This window comes from Salvelinus alpinus, chromosome 11 (assembly GCF_045679555.1).
Source record: "Salvelinus alpinus chromosome 11, SLU_Salpinus.1, whole genome shotgun sequence".
NCBI classification, from domain to species: Eukaryota; Metazoa; Chordata; class Actinopteri; order Salmoniformes; family Salmonidae; genus Salvelinus; species Salvelinus alpinus.
Genome location: NC_092096.1, coordinates 27,137,375 through 27,153,628, shown reverse-complemented (window position 1 = coordinate 27,153,628; position 16,254 = coordinate 27,137,375). Strand labels below are relative to the sequence as shown.

The 16,254-nt window shown below is 42.0% G+C and overlaps 2 protein-coding genes across 2 annotated transcripts; both read right to left on the bottom strand.

Annotated features, from left to right (window-relative positions):
• Positions 1-587: 587 nt before the first annotated feature.
• LOC139533817 (leptin-B-like) lies at positions 588-5,495 on the bottom strand. Its single transcript, XM_071332225.1, has 2 exons — positions 1,972-5,495; positions 588-1,561 (listed from the first exon to the last, which is right to left on the bottom strand). The coding sequence occupies exons 1-2, from the start codon at positions 2,131-2,133 to the stop codon at positions 1,262-1,264; spliced, it is 462 nt and encodes a 153-aa protein (XP_071188326.1). The 5' UTR covers positions 2,134-5,495; the 3' UTR covers positions 588-1,261.
• A 2,059-nt stretch (positions 5,496-7,554) lies between these two features.
• LOC139533287 (leptin-B-like) lies at positions 7,555-8,395 on the bottom strand. The gene is made up of 2 exons (XM_071331357.1): positions 8,330-8,395; positions 7,555-7,919 (listed from the first exon to the last, which is right to left on the bottom strand). Exons 1-2 carry the CDS (start codon positions 8,393-8,395, stop codon positions 7,620-7,622), a joined length of 366 nt encoding a protein of 121 aa, XP_071187458.1. The 3' UTR covers positions 7,555-7,619.
• Positions 8,396-16,254: the final 7,859 nt, after the last annotated feature.

Sequence of the window (16,254 nt, the reverse complement as noted above, 5' to 3'; positions counted from 1 at the left end):
ATTCGTAACATTTCATCGGAATTACCATTCGTAACATATCATATGAAATTAATGATGGACATCCACAAATTGATACATACGTAACATATGATACTCATTGGAGGGGTTCGCATTTACGTACAGAATAATACGAAATACTCTGAGACCAGGTTGCTTTTTGAAGTTCCCAGACTACATAAAATGTGGTGGTTGCAGCTCTGTTTAAACAGCTCAAACCTCAGCTTGAAATAGGCCTGTAGCATATGATTAATTTCTGTTGAAAAATGATTAGCCTGGAAATAGGAAAGGTTGCCTAACAGTTTGTCTCGAGTCCACCCACTGTTATTCATTTACTTTCTAGGACAGTTTTCAACTTGATATCTAGGCCTATTTAAACATGACAATGGGAAAAGTGACCAATTTGGGAACAGTTCACTTTACCTACAAAATGGATCCATTATGTTATCTTTTCATTTGTAGTCTGGGCTACTCTTGTAGTGGCTTGCTTTTGTAAGGAAATACCAACACTACATTTATAGAAGATAGTGCTGAGTTTTAGTTCCACTTTTTAATTGAACTTTTGAATAAAAGTGGCTATCATTGCTGCCGATAATTGAGGCTATAGAATTAACAATTAATAGGCCTACATTTTCAAGATTTTTTTGTGTGTTTTTAAGGGATAGGATACTTTTGCTCTCGTTTCAAAATCATTTATTGCAAAATTACAAAACAACACATCCTTGAAAGCTCTAGGTAACAATGCTACAGAAGCTGAATTATTTCATTTAAAAAATAGCATCCCTAAAATACATTGGCCTAGGCCAGGGCTCTCCAACCCTGTTCCTGGAAAGCTACCCTTCCGGTCGGTTTTCACAGGGTTGGAGAGCCCTGGCCTGCGCCCTCCGTTTCAAATATAAAACCTTTTTACAACAGTTCATTCTTCAGTGCCACAAAAGCTTCAATTCTTTCAATATATTCAAACAACTCATTAGATAAATGTATTGCACCTCTGTCAAAAAGAGCATGAAGAGCTATCAGTGCTACAACAAACTTTAAATATGACTTTTAAAGCATTACATATTATTATAACAAATAATCATTAATAGTTATGAACAGAATAACAAAATATTCATAATAATGATAAGACAAAATACATTTAAAGAAAAAAATTATATAAAAAACATAATTTAGAATAACAGTGTGTGTGGTGTGTAGAAACTATGCATCTGTGTGTGCCTGGTTATCCGGCTGCCTGCCTGCTCCTGTGCACATGTGTGGGGTCTCAGCAGATCTTGAGCTTGTCCAGGTTGAGACTGATCTTCTCCATGTACCTCTGCCCCTCCACCAGGCTCTGATAGACCGTCTTCAGGGCCTCTCCGCCAGGCTTGGCCAGATCAGGGCAGTCCAGGGCCTGGGACAAGGAGTGCACCCACCCCCGCATGCTGGACAAGTCCTCATACACCTGACCACACCTGCTGTCTTGCAGACTGTCCTCCAGGCCCCCCAGGTGGACCCAGATGGAGGCCAGGCCCTCGATGGGGGGGTTCATGGGGTTGAACTCCATCTCCGGGGGAACGTTGAACTGAGGGAATGGAGGGAGAGTAGAGGGATTTATGTATTTGTTTTTCTTTTCTTTGCATTTATTAAATATAAAATAGTTTTATGGACATTGGTTATGTAATGTATTTCTTTCTAACGAATCTTTAATTCACAGGGATTATCTCAATCATTTTAATCAGTAGACTTTGCATGATACTATCCTGAGCGAGTCAGTCAGTAAAATATACCCTCATGTTTTCTTTAACCACATTCATGTTTGACTCATACATGCACATACACATGTGCCCACACATTGCTAATAAGCGAAGGTCTGTAGTATACCCAAACATATTTCCATTAAACAAATTTATCCTATTCATGTCCGTTAACCACAGAATACTTTTACGTCGTATCACGCATACAGAGCAGCTGAGTAAGAGGTGTGTGTGGTACCTCGGTCAGATAATTCTTTATGTGGACCACAGTGATCATGGCCAGCAACTTGATGTTGTTCCTCATCTGGACGTCCCCGTTGAGGGGCCGACCGCGTTGAGGGTGACACACAGACACAGACACCACCAGGCCCAGGCAGAGAAGGACCACAGAGACATGCATCTTGTTTTATCTGGAGAACAATACAAATACCACGCTATTTAATATATAGTAATAAAATAAGATATACCATTTAGCAGACACTTTTTTCAAAATCGACTAAGTCATACAATTTAAAGGGGCAATCTGTAGTTGCTACATCCATTTAAAAATAAATTAATGATATGTACCCATCGAAGAATATAACTTAGAAATGCATTAGTCCAACTGTTGTACCTCATCAGAACCCAAAATATAAGCTTGTTTTACGCCAGTGTTTGTAAATAACGTAAATGTAAACAAACAGTATATAGCCTCAAAACATGGTTAAAGTCAATTAAGTTTTTTCACCACAACAAAGATGCTGCACAGAAATTGTGGTTTAAAATGTTGAAATTATTACATTTGCGTTCATGTAAAAATCATAAATAATCTGTAAAATCATGAAAAATAAAATGACTGAATATGTCTAAAGTTGAATGCATGCATAATTAGTCTGTTTCTTCAAAAACTTAACTTTGAGCTGTCATGCCACTCAAATGAACATACTCATCTTCAGAATCTCATGTCCTCTCTCCCCATCCACATCTGTCCCTTAGAGCTCTATCCCATCACCCCCAGTCAGTGCTGGAGTCAAGTCTTACCTGGTGGTTGTGAGGCTGTGGTGGATGTGTGCTAACCAGAAACATCCATGCCTCCTTGCATGGTTCCCTGGCTTTATAGCTGCTGGAGCCCTGTCCGGTTGACTCACAGCCTGCGTGAATCATCATCACTGTGTCACCCCCAGGTCCTGGGCAGCTCCTCTCCTCCTACCCCCCCTAACCCCCACCTTCTTCCTCCATCCGGACCCAGCCCATGGGCCCAGACACACCCAGTCCGTCATGGTGCAGGTCAGGACATCTACCTACATGTATTTATGCTCCCTGAAGGACCAACACACTGCACGGTGAAAGTTTAAGCTCATGTCCAGACAGCCAGTTCATGTTTTTAAGTTGAGTTTTTTACCTATAACAACGTCTCATTGTTTGTAAGGATGGAAAGAGACCATGTGATGAAGTAATCAATAATAGATGCCAATTATCTAGTTATAGATTACTTTACTAATCAAATAGATGATGACTCATTCTTTTATGTGAAAATGCATTACAACGGTGTGACTTTGATTGTATTTGATCGATTTCCATAATTCAAATTTCAATAAAAATAAATTTATTGCCATAGGCAATTGTGTACTTTAGCAGTGAATGGAATTGAATTGTGGATTAAACTGTGACACATGGTGCACAATTTAGAAGATGAAAAATGAAAGAGCACTATAGTCCATTTACCTTTACTCAAGACACTGGAATCTCAATGCAGCACTGTTTCTTACAGCAATGTGCAAAGTGAATCACCAGAACTAGTGAATGTTAACCTTTCACATGGGCATCCTGGGAACCTGAAGCTGATTCTGCAATTCAAGAAGCTGATTCAGTGTTTATTGTGACAGTCTAGTAAAATGTAATTTTGCCAGTATTATTTTCAAGGAATTGAAAGAAACTGCCATAGTTGGCTGATTGCATTACTATTAGTAGCTAGTTAGCTAGCTACTTCTCTTAAGAAAATACAAATAATGCTGACTGCAGCTTTGAAACCCATTAGCCTTAATTAAGCTTTAAAATGATGAGTTTGTTTGCTACTGTATAGCATATCCTCTCACACCTTCTATCAGACAATGGATGCACCTGCACCACCCGCAACCACAGGACACTTGAGGGTGGTGCGGTCTGCCCAACCCATCACCAGGGGCAAACTACCTGCCCTCCAGGACACCTACAGCACCCGATTTAGCAGGAAGGCCAAAAAGATCACCAAGGACATCAACCACCCGAGCCACGGCCTGTTCACCCCACTATCATCCAGAAGACGAGGTCAGTATAGGTGCATAAAAGCTGGGACAGAGAGACTGAAAAACAGCTTCTATCCTAGGCCCTCAGACTTAAATAGCCATCATTAGCCAGCTTCCACTTGGTTACGCAACCCTGCACATTAGAGGCTGCTGCCCTATATACATAGACTTGGAATCACTGGCCACTTTAATAATGGAACACTAGTTTAAATCATGTTTACATACTGCTTTCCTCATCTCATATGTATATACTGTGTTCAATTCTACTGTATTTTAGTCAATGCCACTCCGACATTGCACAATCTAATATTTATATATTTCTTAATTCCATTCTTTTACTTTTAGGTAGGTGTGTATTGTTGTGAATCGTTTTTAGATACTACTGCACTGTTGGAGCTAGGAACACAAGCATTTCACTACACCCGCAAATCTGCTAAATATGTATATGTGACCAATAAAATGTAATTTTATGAATAACATAATGATAATACTACTGATATAGGGTCAACTGCATTTTCCAGCCATGATTTCATTTAATTAATGTGAAATGTCATTCCTCATTTTTGGTGTTTTTGTGATGTAGTTACTTATCTATTACCTGGGTAATTATGAGAAACAGCAAGTTATCACAACTAGTTACCACAGTAATACATTGCCTCTTTATTGTGTGCTGTAATGTTGCTACCAAAAAAGCAACATTCTTGCATATTTGTTTATGATAATTAAGTAAGACTGAACCATTTAAAGAACGTGTCAAACTCATTCCATGGAGGGCTGAGTCTCGGCGGGTTTTAACTCCTCCATTGTACTTGACTGATGAATTAAGGTCACTGTTTAGTAAGGATCTCCCCTCACCTGCTTGTCTAGGTCTTAATTGACAGGAAAAAACAGAAACCAGCATTTCAGAATCATTTCAGATCAAAGCTTCATGTGTTCATTAGTTAGTCTCAGCTGTTGGTGCAGCTCTCTAGGTTGTGCTGTACTTCATCTGTGTGTATACCTGTCAAAACACTCCAGCCCTCGGCCCAATAGGACATTTCCTGTTGGTCTACTGGTTAAGACATTGGTATCGCCCATGGGCGACCCGGGTTCAGATCCTGGCTGTGACACGTACAGGTGTGTGTTTATGCATAATGTGTGTTTGTGTGCACTTGCAGTGTGTGTTTGTGTTTGGGTTCATGCAAGTGTGTCTGTGTTTGCACTTGTCAATGCCTGGGTGTCTCTGTGAGTGCACGTGTACATGTCTTTGGCTGTTTTTTTGGTTTCTGTGTGTGTGTGAGTGTGTGTCCGTGTGTGTGTTTGAGTAACTGACTGATTGATGCAGCCTCTGGGTCTCTGCTCAGGATTGCTGAGACTTGAGGTATTTCTATTTTCTAGGTACTTCCAGGCATTCTCAACCCAATCAGCCAATGACAACAAAGCACATGACAGCACACGTCAATGGGCCAGCCATACTGACGAGGGACCATTTAAACAGAGTGCCAACCAGTTATTTAAACCTGTTATTAAAATCTGTTTTTAAAACCTGTTATTAAAACCTGTTATTAAAACGTGGATCTGGAACTTCATGTGTCCAAAAGGTGAGTTCAACGACAGCTTACCAGCAAACAGACCCAAAAGCTGGATTAGTGAAAGTCTGTTTAACTCACACTCCACATGGGTCTCTGTGTCTTCTGCTGTCTGTTACTCACTTGAATTGAATTGGTTAGCTTGAAGCCACTGGTTTCCATTGATGTACTGTAGATTAGAAAAGGATTGTCCACAGCGGACAAAGATGCTAAATGGTGGTTCCATGTCATCATCTTTTCTGCTGCACATCTCAGAAGATTGTTCATGTGGATGCTAAGTGCTTCTCTGTTTCTCGTGATAATCTGTGCAGCACAGCTGCAAAAAGCGAATCTGGAATTCCACCATTATCAAGGCTGACATGGAGTTAGACTAGGGAAGCCAGGTTTATATGTTCTCAGAGCATCCTCATCAGGATAACACTTCCTCTGCTTGATGGCCCGCTGGGCCAATGGATGCTCCGTACCAAGTACTCTAAAGTTTCCTCTGCCTCCATATGCTCACCAGGTGTCACAGATTAAACACATGCTCTGTCCCCACAACATCCAAGCTCTTCGTCCCCGGAGCACGTCTCTGGGGCACAATTGCGCAACTGCTTCCCTATGAGTAAAACTCCATGTGACCTGCACCGTACGTGCTGTGTGTGTGTGTGGAGGGTACAGGGGGTGCATCACTAATGCTTGATTCTCAGTGAATACGCAGCAGCATGTGACTTCCGTTGCTTTAATTGATGGCAGCTGCCCTAAATAAAACTGTGTGTGTGTGTGTGTGTGTGTGTGTGTGTGTGTGTGTGTGTGTGTGTGTGTGTTTCGGGGAATTACCATTCGTAACATATCATATGAAATTAATGATGGACATCCACAAATTGATACATACGTAACATATGATACTCATTGGGGGGGTTCGCATTTACGTACAGAATAATATGAAATACTCTGAGACCAGGTTGCTTTTTGAAGTTCCCAGACTACATAAAATGTGGTGGTTGCAGCTCTGTTTAAACAGCTCAAACCTCAGCTTGAAATAGGCCTGTAGCATATGATTAATTTCTGTTGAAAAATGATTAGCCTGGAAATAGGAAAGGTTGCCTAACAGTTTGTCTCGAGTCCACCCACTGTTATTCATTTACTTTCTAGGACAGTTTTCAACTTGATATCTAGGCCTATTTAAACATGACAATGGGAAAAGTGACCAATTTGGGAACAGTTCACTTTACCTACAAAATGGATCCATTATGTTATCTTTTCATTTGTAGTCTGGGCTACTCTTGTAGTGGCTTGCTTTTGTAAGGAAATACCAACACTACATTTATAGAAGATAGTGCTGAGTTTTAGTTCCACTTTTTAATTGAACTTTTGAATAAAAGTGGCTATCATTGCTGCCGATAATTGAGGCTATAGAATTAACAATTAATAGGCCTACATTTTCAAGATTTTTTTGTGTGTTTTTAAGGGATAGGATACTTTTGCTCTCGTTTCAAAATCATTTATTGCAAAATTACAAAACAACACATCCTTAAAAGCTCTAGGTAACAATGCTACAGAAGCTGAATTATTTCATTTAAAAAATAGCATCCCTAAAATACATTGGCCTAGGCCAGGGCTCTCCAACCCTGTTCCTGGAAAGCTACCCTTCCTGTCGGTTTTCACAGGGTGGAGAGCCCTGGCCTGCGCCCTCCGTTTCAAATATAAAACCTTTTTACAACAGTTCATTCTTCAGTGCCACAAAAGCTTCAATTCTTTCAATATATTCAAACAACTCATTAGATAAATGTATTGCACCTCTGTCAAAAAGAGCATGAAGAGCTATCAGTGCTACAACAAACTTTAAATATGACTTTTAAAGCATTACATATTATTATAACAAATAATCATTAATAGTTATGAACAGAATAACAAAATATTCATAATAATGATAAGACAAAATACATTTAAAGAAAAACATTATATAAAAAACATAATTTAGAATAACACTGTGTGTGGTGTGTAGAAACTATGCATCTGTGTGTGCCTGGTTATCCGGCTGCCTGCCTGCTCCTGTGCACATGTGTGGGGTCTCAGCAGATCTTGAGCTTGTCCAGGTTGAGACTGATCTTCTCCATGTACCTCTGCCCCTCCACCAGGCTCTGATAGACCGTCTTCAGGGCCTCTCCGCCAGGCTTGGCCAGATCAGGGCAGTCCAGGGCCTGGGACAAGGAGTGCACCCACCCCCGCATGCTGGACAAGTCCTCATACACCTGACCACACCTGCTGTCTTGCAGACTCTCCTCCAGGCCCCCCAGGTGGACCCAGATGGAGGCCAGGCCCTCGATGGGGGGGTTCATGGGGTTGAACTCCATCTCCGGGGGAACGTCGAACTGAGGGAATGGAGGGAGAGTAGAGGGATTTGTGTATTTGTTTTTCTTTTCTTTGCATTTATTAAATATAAAATAGTTTTATGGACATTGGTTATGTAATGTATTTCTTTCTAACGAATCTTTAATTCACAGGGATTATCTCAATCATTTTAATCAGTAGACTTTGCATGATACTATCCTGAGCGAGTCAGTCAGTAAAATATACCCTCATGTTTTCTTTAACCACATTCATGTTTGACTCATACATGCACATACACATGTGCCCACACATTGCTATTAAGTGAAGGTCTGTAGTGTACCCAACCACATTTCCATTGAACAAATTTATCCTACTCATGTCCGTTACCCACAGAATACTTTTACGTCGTATCACGCATACAGAGTAGCTGAGTAAGAGGTGTGTGTGGTACCTCGGTCAGATAATTCTTTATGTGGACCACAGTGATCATGGCCAGCAACTTGATGTTGTTCCTCATCTGGACGTCCCCGTTGAGGGGCCGACCGCTAAGTGCTTCTCTGTTTCTCGTGATAATCTGTGCAGCGCAGCTGCAAAAAGCGAATCTGGAATTCCACCGTTATCAAGGCTGACATGGAGTTAGACTAGGGAAGCCAGGTTTATATGTTCTCAGAGCATCCTCATCAGGATAACACTTCCTCTGCTTGATGGCCCGCTGGGCCAATGGATGCTCCGTACCAAGTACTCTAAAGTTTCCTCTGCCTCCATATGCTCACCAGGTGTCACAGATTAAACACATGCTCTGTCCCCACAACATCCAAGCTCTTCGTCCCCGGAGCACGTCTCTGGGGCACAATTGCGCAACTGCTTCCCTATGAGTAAAACTCCATGTGACCTGCACCGTACGTGCTGTGTGTGTGTGTGGAGGGTACAGGGGGTGCATCACTAATGCTTGATCCTCAGTGAATACGCAGCAGCATGTGACTTCCGTTGCTTTAATTGATGGCAGCTGCCCTAAAAAAAACTATCTGTGTGTGTGTGTGTGTGTGTGTGTGTGTGTGTGTGTGTGTGTGTGTGTGTGTGTGTGTGTGTGTGTGTGTGTGTGTGTGTGTGTGTGTGTGTGTGTGTGTGTGTGTGTGTGTGTGTTTCGGGGAAGGGGAAGGGGGTAACTGGCTGAGTAATAGGCCAGTGTTGGAAGCCGGTTGTGTGTTACAGTAATTCGGGCTGGCGCGCCGTCTAACAATCCACTGTTTGCAGACGCATTCACGCCACAGCGGGTCCCAGTTATGTGTGAGAAATGGCTGATGCAGCAGACGTGACTGGGACATAATACATGTTGTCCAGTGGGAAGGCTGCACTCTGTTTGATTAAAGAAAGGGAAATATGGGGAGGATGGTGTAAGGATGGGAGAAAGGAGTTGGGGGAAAGAAGTGAGGGAATGATAAAGGAGTTGGAGGGAAGGAAAGAGGGATGGATAAAGGAGCTGGAGGGAAGGAGAGAGGGATGGATAAAGGAGTTGGAGAGGGGGATGGATGGATGGATAAAGGAGTTGGATGGAAGGAGAGAGGGATGGATAAAGGAGTTGGAGGGAAGGAAAGAGGGATGGATAAAGGAGTTGGAGGGAAGTTGAGAGGGATGAATACAGGAGTTGGAGGGAAGGAGAGAGGGATGGATGAAGGAGTTGGAGGGAGAGGTGGATGGATGGATAAAGGAGTTGGATGGAAGGAGAGAGGGATGGATAAAGGAGTTGGAGGGAAGGAGAGAGGGATGGATAAAGGAGTTGGAGAGGGGGATGGCTGGATAAAGGAGTGGGATGGAAGGAGAGAGGGAAGGATAAAGGAGTTGGAGGGAGGGAGAGAGGGATAGATAAGGGAGTTAGAGGGATGGATGAAGGAGTTGGAGGGAGGGAGAGAGGGATGGATGGATAAAGGAGTTGGAGGGAGAGAGAGAGGGATTGATAAAGGAGTTGGAGAGGGGGGTGGATGGATAAAGGAGTTGGATGGAAGGAGAGAGGGAAGGATAAAGGAGTTGGAGAGAGGGATAGATAAGGGAGTTGGAGGGAGAGAGGGATGGATGAAGGAGTTGGAGGGAGGGAGAGAGGGATGGATGGATGGATAAAGGAGTTGGAGGGAGAGAGAGAGGGATGGATAAAGGAGCTGGAGGGAGGGAGGGAGAGGGATAGATAAAGGAGTTGCAAGGAGGGAGGGTTGGATAAAGGAGTTGGAGGGAGGGAGGGAGGGAGGGAGAGAGAGGGATAGATAAAGGAGTTGCAAGGAGGGAGGGAGAGAGAGGGATTGATGGATAAAGGAGTTGCAAGGAGGGAGGGAGAGGGAGAGAGAGGGATGGATAAAAGAGTTGGAGGGAAGGAGAGAGGGATGGATAAAGGAGTTGCAGGGGAGGAGAGAGGGGTGGATAAAGGAGTTGTAGGGAGGGAGAGAGAGGGATAGATAAAGGAGTTGCAAGGAGGGAGGGAGAGGGAGAGAGAGGGATGGATAAAAGAGTTGGAGGGAAGGAGAGAGGGATGGATAAAGGAGTTGGAGGGAGGGATGGATAAAGGAGTTGGAGGGAGGGAGAGAGGGATGGATAAAGGAGTTGGAGGGAAGGAGAGAAGGATGGATAAAGGAGTTGCAGGGAGGGAGGGGGATGGATGAAGTTAAACAAGAGAAGATGGAGTGGAGTATAAGAAAAAGGGGGTTGGAGAAAGGGGAGCTTTTTGTCCATTCACAAACTTGGCCTGATGTTACATCATTTATGGTAATATGTGCTCAAGCCATTTCCAGTAAAGTCAAGCTGATATGACATACAGTACCGTCCATTAAAAAGTGTAAACCCTTCTCACCTTCCCCCTCTTTTCCCCCGCTTCACTGGACTTACATTGTGTGTGAGGAATCATTTTCCACGTGAGGTAGCTACATACCTTCCCCCTCTTTTTCCCCGCTTCACTGGACTTACATTGTGTGTGAGGAATCATTTTCCACATGAGGTAGCTACATACCTTCACCCCTCTTTCTCTGTGGGATAGATACTGTACCTTCACCCCTCTTTCTCTGTGGTGTAGCTACATACCTTCACCCCTCTTTCTCTGTGGGGTAGCTAAATACCTTCACCCATCTTTCTCTGTGGGGTAGTTAAATACCTTCACCCATCTTTCTCTGTGGGGTAGCTAAATACCCCACAGAGAAAGATGGGTGAAGGTATGTAGCTACCCCACAGAGAAAGATGGGTGAAGGTATGTAGCTACCCCACAGAGAAAGATGGGTGAAGGTATGTAGCTACCCCACAGAGAAAGATGGGTGAAGGTATGTAACTACCCCACAGGGAAAGAGGGGTGAAGGTATTTAGCTACACCACAGAGAAAGAGAGGTGAAGGTATGTAACTACCCCACAGAGAAAGATGGGTGAAGGTATGTAGCTACCCCACAGAGAAAGATGGGTGAAGGTATGTAGCTACCCCACAGAGAAAGATGGGTGAAGGTATGTAACTACCCCACAGGGAAAGAGGGGTGAAGGTATTTAGCTACACCACAGAGAAAGAGAGGTGAAGGTATGTAACTACCCCACAGAGAAAGATGGGTGAAGGTATGTAACTACCCCACAGGGAAAGAGGGGTGAAGGTATGTAGCTACCCCACAGAGAAAGATGGGTGAAGGTATTTAGCTACCCCACAGAGAAAGATGGGTGAAGGTATGTAACTACCCCACAGAAAAAGATGGGTGAAGGTATGTAACTACCCCACAGAGAAAGATGGGGGAAGGTATGTAACTACCCCACGGGGGAAGATGGGTGACGGTATGTAACTACCCCACAGAGAAAGATGGGTGAAGGTATGTAACTACCCCACAGAGAAAGATGGGTGAAGGTATGTAGCTACCCCACAGAGAAAGATGGGTGAAGGTATGTAACTACCCCACAGGGAAAGAGGGGTGAAGGTATTTAGCTACACCACAGAGAAAGAGAGGTGAAGGTATGTAACTACCCCACAGAGAAAGATGGGTGAAGGTATGTAACTACCCCACAGGGAAAGAGGGGTGAAGGTATGTAGCTACCCCACAGAGAAAGATGGGTGAAGGTATTTAGCTACCCCACAGAGAAAGATGGGTGAAGGTATGTAACTACCCCACAGAAAAAGATGGGTGAAGGTATTTAGCTACCCCACAGAGAAAGATGGGTGAAGGTATGTAGCTACCCCACAGAGAAAGATGGGTGAAGGTATTTAGCTACCCCACAGAGAAAGATGGGTGAAGGTATTTAGCTACCCCACAGAGAAAGATGGGTGAAGGTATGTAACTACCCCACAGAGAAAGATGGGTGAAGGTATGTAACTACCCCACAGAGAAAGATGGGTGAAGGTATGTAACTACCCCACAGAGAAAGATGGGTGAAGGTATGTAACTACCCCACAGAGAAAGATGGGTGAAGGTATTTAGCTACCCCACAGAGAAAGATGGGTGAAGGTATGTAGCTACCCCACAGAGAAAGATGGGTGAAGGTATTTAGCTACCCCACAGAGAAAGATGGGTGAAGGTATGTAACTACCCCACAGAGAAAGATGGGTGAAGGTATGTAACTACCCCACAGAGAAAGATGGGTGAAGGTATGTAACTACCCCACAGAGAAAGATGGGTGAAGGTATGTAACTACCCCACAGAGAAAGATGGGTGAAGGTATTTAGCTACCCCACAGAGAAAGATGGGTGAAGGTATGTAACTACCCCACAGAGAAAGATGGGTGAAGGTATGTAACTACCCCACAGAGAAAGATGGGTGAAGGTATGTAACTACCCCACAGAGAAAGATGGGTGAAGGTATTTAGCTACCCCACAGAGAAAGATGGGTGAAGGTATGTAACTACCCCACAGAGAAAGATGGGTGAAGGTAGCTACATACCTTCACCCCTCTTTCTCTGTGGTGTAGCTACATACCTTCACCCATTTTTCCCTGTGGGGTAGCTACATACCTTCACCCATCTTTCCCTACTAATAATTCACATCTGTACTTCTAAGAATCTGCACTCTAAGAATGTTGCATAACATTCACCATTTGTCATGTATCATATGAATGTGCATATGCAATCTCCATATGTATCAAATGACCAGTAGCTTTATTGATCACCCTGGTTACAGCACAGGAACAACTGGTTTTAATGAGACCAAACGTGCATTATTTTGTGATGAGGTAGGTTCGGACTTGGGACACACATAGGCCTAATATAAGCCAGGTTTTCACATCCCTACTTTTAATTGATGGATTAAAATGTGATGAAGCTGTTTAAAAATACCCCCAGCTGATTTAGGCTAGATGACTAAATAAGAAATGCATAGTGTTGTTAATAATGAGGTGGTGGGTTAGCACGAGCACAGGAACTTGGCTTACCTCTAGACTTTTAACAGGAATAGGCCGGCTTAAAGCAACAGACCCGGGGAGAGCAATTTGAGTTTCTTTTCAAATCAAATTTTGTCACATACTTTGTAGACGACAGTAAAATACTTACTTAGAGGTCCTTTTCCAGCAATGCAAATTTAAAGAACAAGAAATCAAAATCAAAATAGAAATAGTGACAAGACAAATAAATACGCTGCAAATAACGAATACAAATAATGAGTAAAAATATCCATTGACTTTTTCCACATTTTGTTGCGTTACAGCCTTATTCTAAATTTGATTCAATTTAAAAAAAAATCCTCAGCAATCTACACACTATACCCCATGATGACAAAGCAAAAACAGATTTTTAGAATGTTTGCTAATGTATAAAAAAAACTAAAACAGAAAAACCTTATTTACATAAGTATTCAGACCCTGCTATGAGACTCGAAATTGAGCTCAGGTGCATCCTGTTTCCATTGACATTGCATGTCAGCGCAAAAACCAAGCCATGAGGTCGAAGGAATTGTCCATAGAGCTCAGAGACATGATTGTGTCGAGGCACAGATCTGGGGAAGGGTACCAAAACATGTCTGCAGCATTTGTAATCATTATGGATCCCCATTAGTTCCTACCAAGGAAACAGCTACTCTTCCTGGGGTCCAAAAAAAAAAAAAAAAAGCATTGAAGGTCCCCAAGAACACAGTGGCCTCCATCATTCTAAAATGGAAGAAGTTTGGAACCACCAAGACTCTTCCTAGAGCTGACCGCCCGGCCAAACTGAGCAATCAGGGGAGAATGGTTACTCTGACAGAGCACTAGAGTTCCTCTGTGGAGATGGAAGAACAATCCAGAAGGACAACCATCTCTGCAGCACTCGACCAATCAGGCTTTTATGGTAGAGTGGCCAGACGGAAGCCACTCCTCAGTAAAAGGCACATGACAGCCCGCTTGGAGTTTGCCAAAAGGCACCCAAAGACTCTCAGACGATGAGAAACATTTGATAAATTAGCAAAAAATCTCAAATTGTTTTGTGTATAGATTGTGTATAGATTGATGAGGGAAAAAACTATATAATCCATTTTAGAATAAGGCTGTAACCTAACAAAATAACAAAAAAGTCTAGGGATACTTTATAGGGAGTAGAAAATAACATGACTATCTATAGGGAGTAGAAAATAACATGGCTATATACAGGGAGGAGAAAATAACATGACTAAATATAGGGAGTAGAAAATAACATGGCTATATACAGGGAGGATAAAATAACATGGCAATATACAGGGAGGAGAAAATAACATGGCTATATACAGGGAGTAGAAAATAACATGGCTATATACAGGGAGGAGAAAATAACATGGCTATATACAGGGAGGAGAAAATAACATGGCTATATACAGGGAGTAGAAAATAATATGGCTATATACAGGGAGGAGAAAATAACATGGCTATATACAGGGAGAAGAAAATAACATGGCTATATATAGGGAGTAGAAAATAACATGGCTATATACAGGGAGTAGAAAATAACATGGCTATATACAGGGAGTAGAAAATAACATGGCTATATACAGGGAGGAGAAAATAACATGGCTATATACAGGGAGGAGAAAATAACATGGCTATATATAGGGAGTAGAAAATAACATGGCTATATACAGGGAGGAGAAAATAACATGGCTATATATAGGGGAGTAGAAAATAACATGGCTATATATAGGGAGTAGAAAATAACATGGCTATATACAGGGAGTAGAAAATAACATGGCTATATACAGGGAGTAGAAAATAATATGGCTATCTATAGGGAGTAGAAAATAACATGGCTATATACAGGGAGGAGAAAATAACATGGCTATATATAGGGAGTAGAAAATAACATGGCTATATATAGGGAGGAGAAAATAACATGGCTATATACAGGGAGTAGAAAATAACATGGCTATATACAGGGAGTAGAAAATAACATGGCTATATACAGGGAGTAGAAAATAACATGGCTATATACAGGGAGTAGAAAATAACATGGCTATATACAGGGAGGAGAAAATAACATGGCTATATACAGGGAGGAGAAAATAACATGGCTATATACAGGGAGTAGAAAATAACATGGCTATATACAGGGAGTAGAAAATAACATGGCTATATACAGGGAGTAGAAAATAATATGGCTATATACAGGGAGGAGAAAATAACATGACTATATACAGGGAGTAGAAAATAACATGGCTATATACAGGGAGGAGAAAATAACATGGCTATATACAGGGAGGAGAAAATAACATGGCTATATACAGGGAGGAGAAAACAACATGACTATATACAGGGAGGAGAAAATAACATGGCTATATACAGGGAGGAGAAAATAACATGGCTATATACAGGGAGGAGAAAACAACATGACTATATACAGGGAGGAGAAAATAACATGGCTATATACAGGGAGTAGAAAATAACATGGCTATATATAGGGAGGAGAAAATAACATGGCTATATACAGGGAGTAGAAAATAACATGGCTATATACAGGGAGGAGAAAACAACATGGCTATATACAGGGAGTAGAAAATAACATGGCTATATACAGGGAGTAGAAAATAACATGGCTATATACAGGGAGTATAAAATAACATGGCTATATATAGGGAGGAGAAAATAACATGGCTATATATAGGGAGGAGAAAATAACATGACTATCTATAGGGAGGAGAAAATAACATGGCTATATATAGGGAGGAGAAAATAACATGGCTATATATAGGGAGTAGAAAATGTTTTTTTGTGTGTGTATGTGTAGTCAGTCAGGAGTTGAAGTGCAGTGTGTGTGTGTATGTATGTATGTATGTATGTATGTATGTATGTATGTATGTATGTATGTATGTATGTATGTATGTATGTATGTATGTATGTATGTATGTATGTGTGTGTGTATGTATGTGTGTATGTGTGTGTGTGTGTGTGTGTGTGTGTGTGTGTGTGTGTGTGTGTGTGTGTGTGTGTGTGTGTGTGTGTG

Excerpts from the sequence above, each read along its gene's own strand:
- LOC139533817 (XM_071332225.1), bottom strand. The coding sequence starts at position 2,133 with ATGCATGTCTCTGTGGTCCTTCTCTGCCTGGGCCTGGTGGTGTCTGTG. Across the intron at positions 1,562-1,971 it reads TAAAGAATTATCTGACCGAG|TTCAACGTTCCCCCGGAGAT; the intron begins GTACCACACACA and ends CCATTCCCTCAG.
- LOC139533287 (XM_071331357.1), bottom strand. The coding sequence starts at position 8,395 with ATGAGGAACAACATCAAGTTGCTGGCCATGATCACTGTGGTCCACATA. Across the intron at positions 7,920-8,329 it reads TAAAGAATTATCTGACCGAG|TTCGACGTTCCCCCGGAGAT; the intron begins GTACCACACACA and ends CCATTCCCTCAG.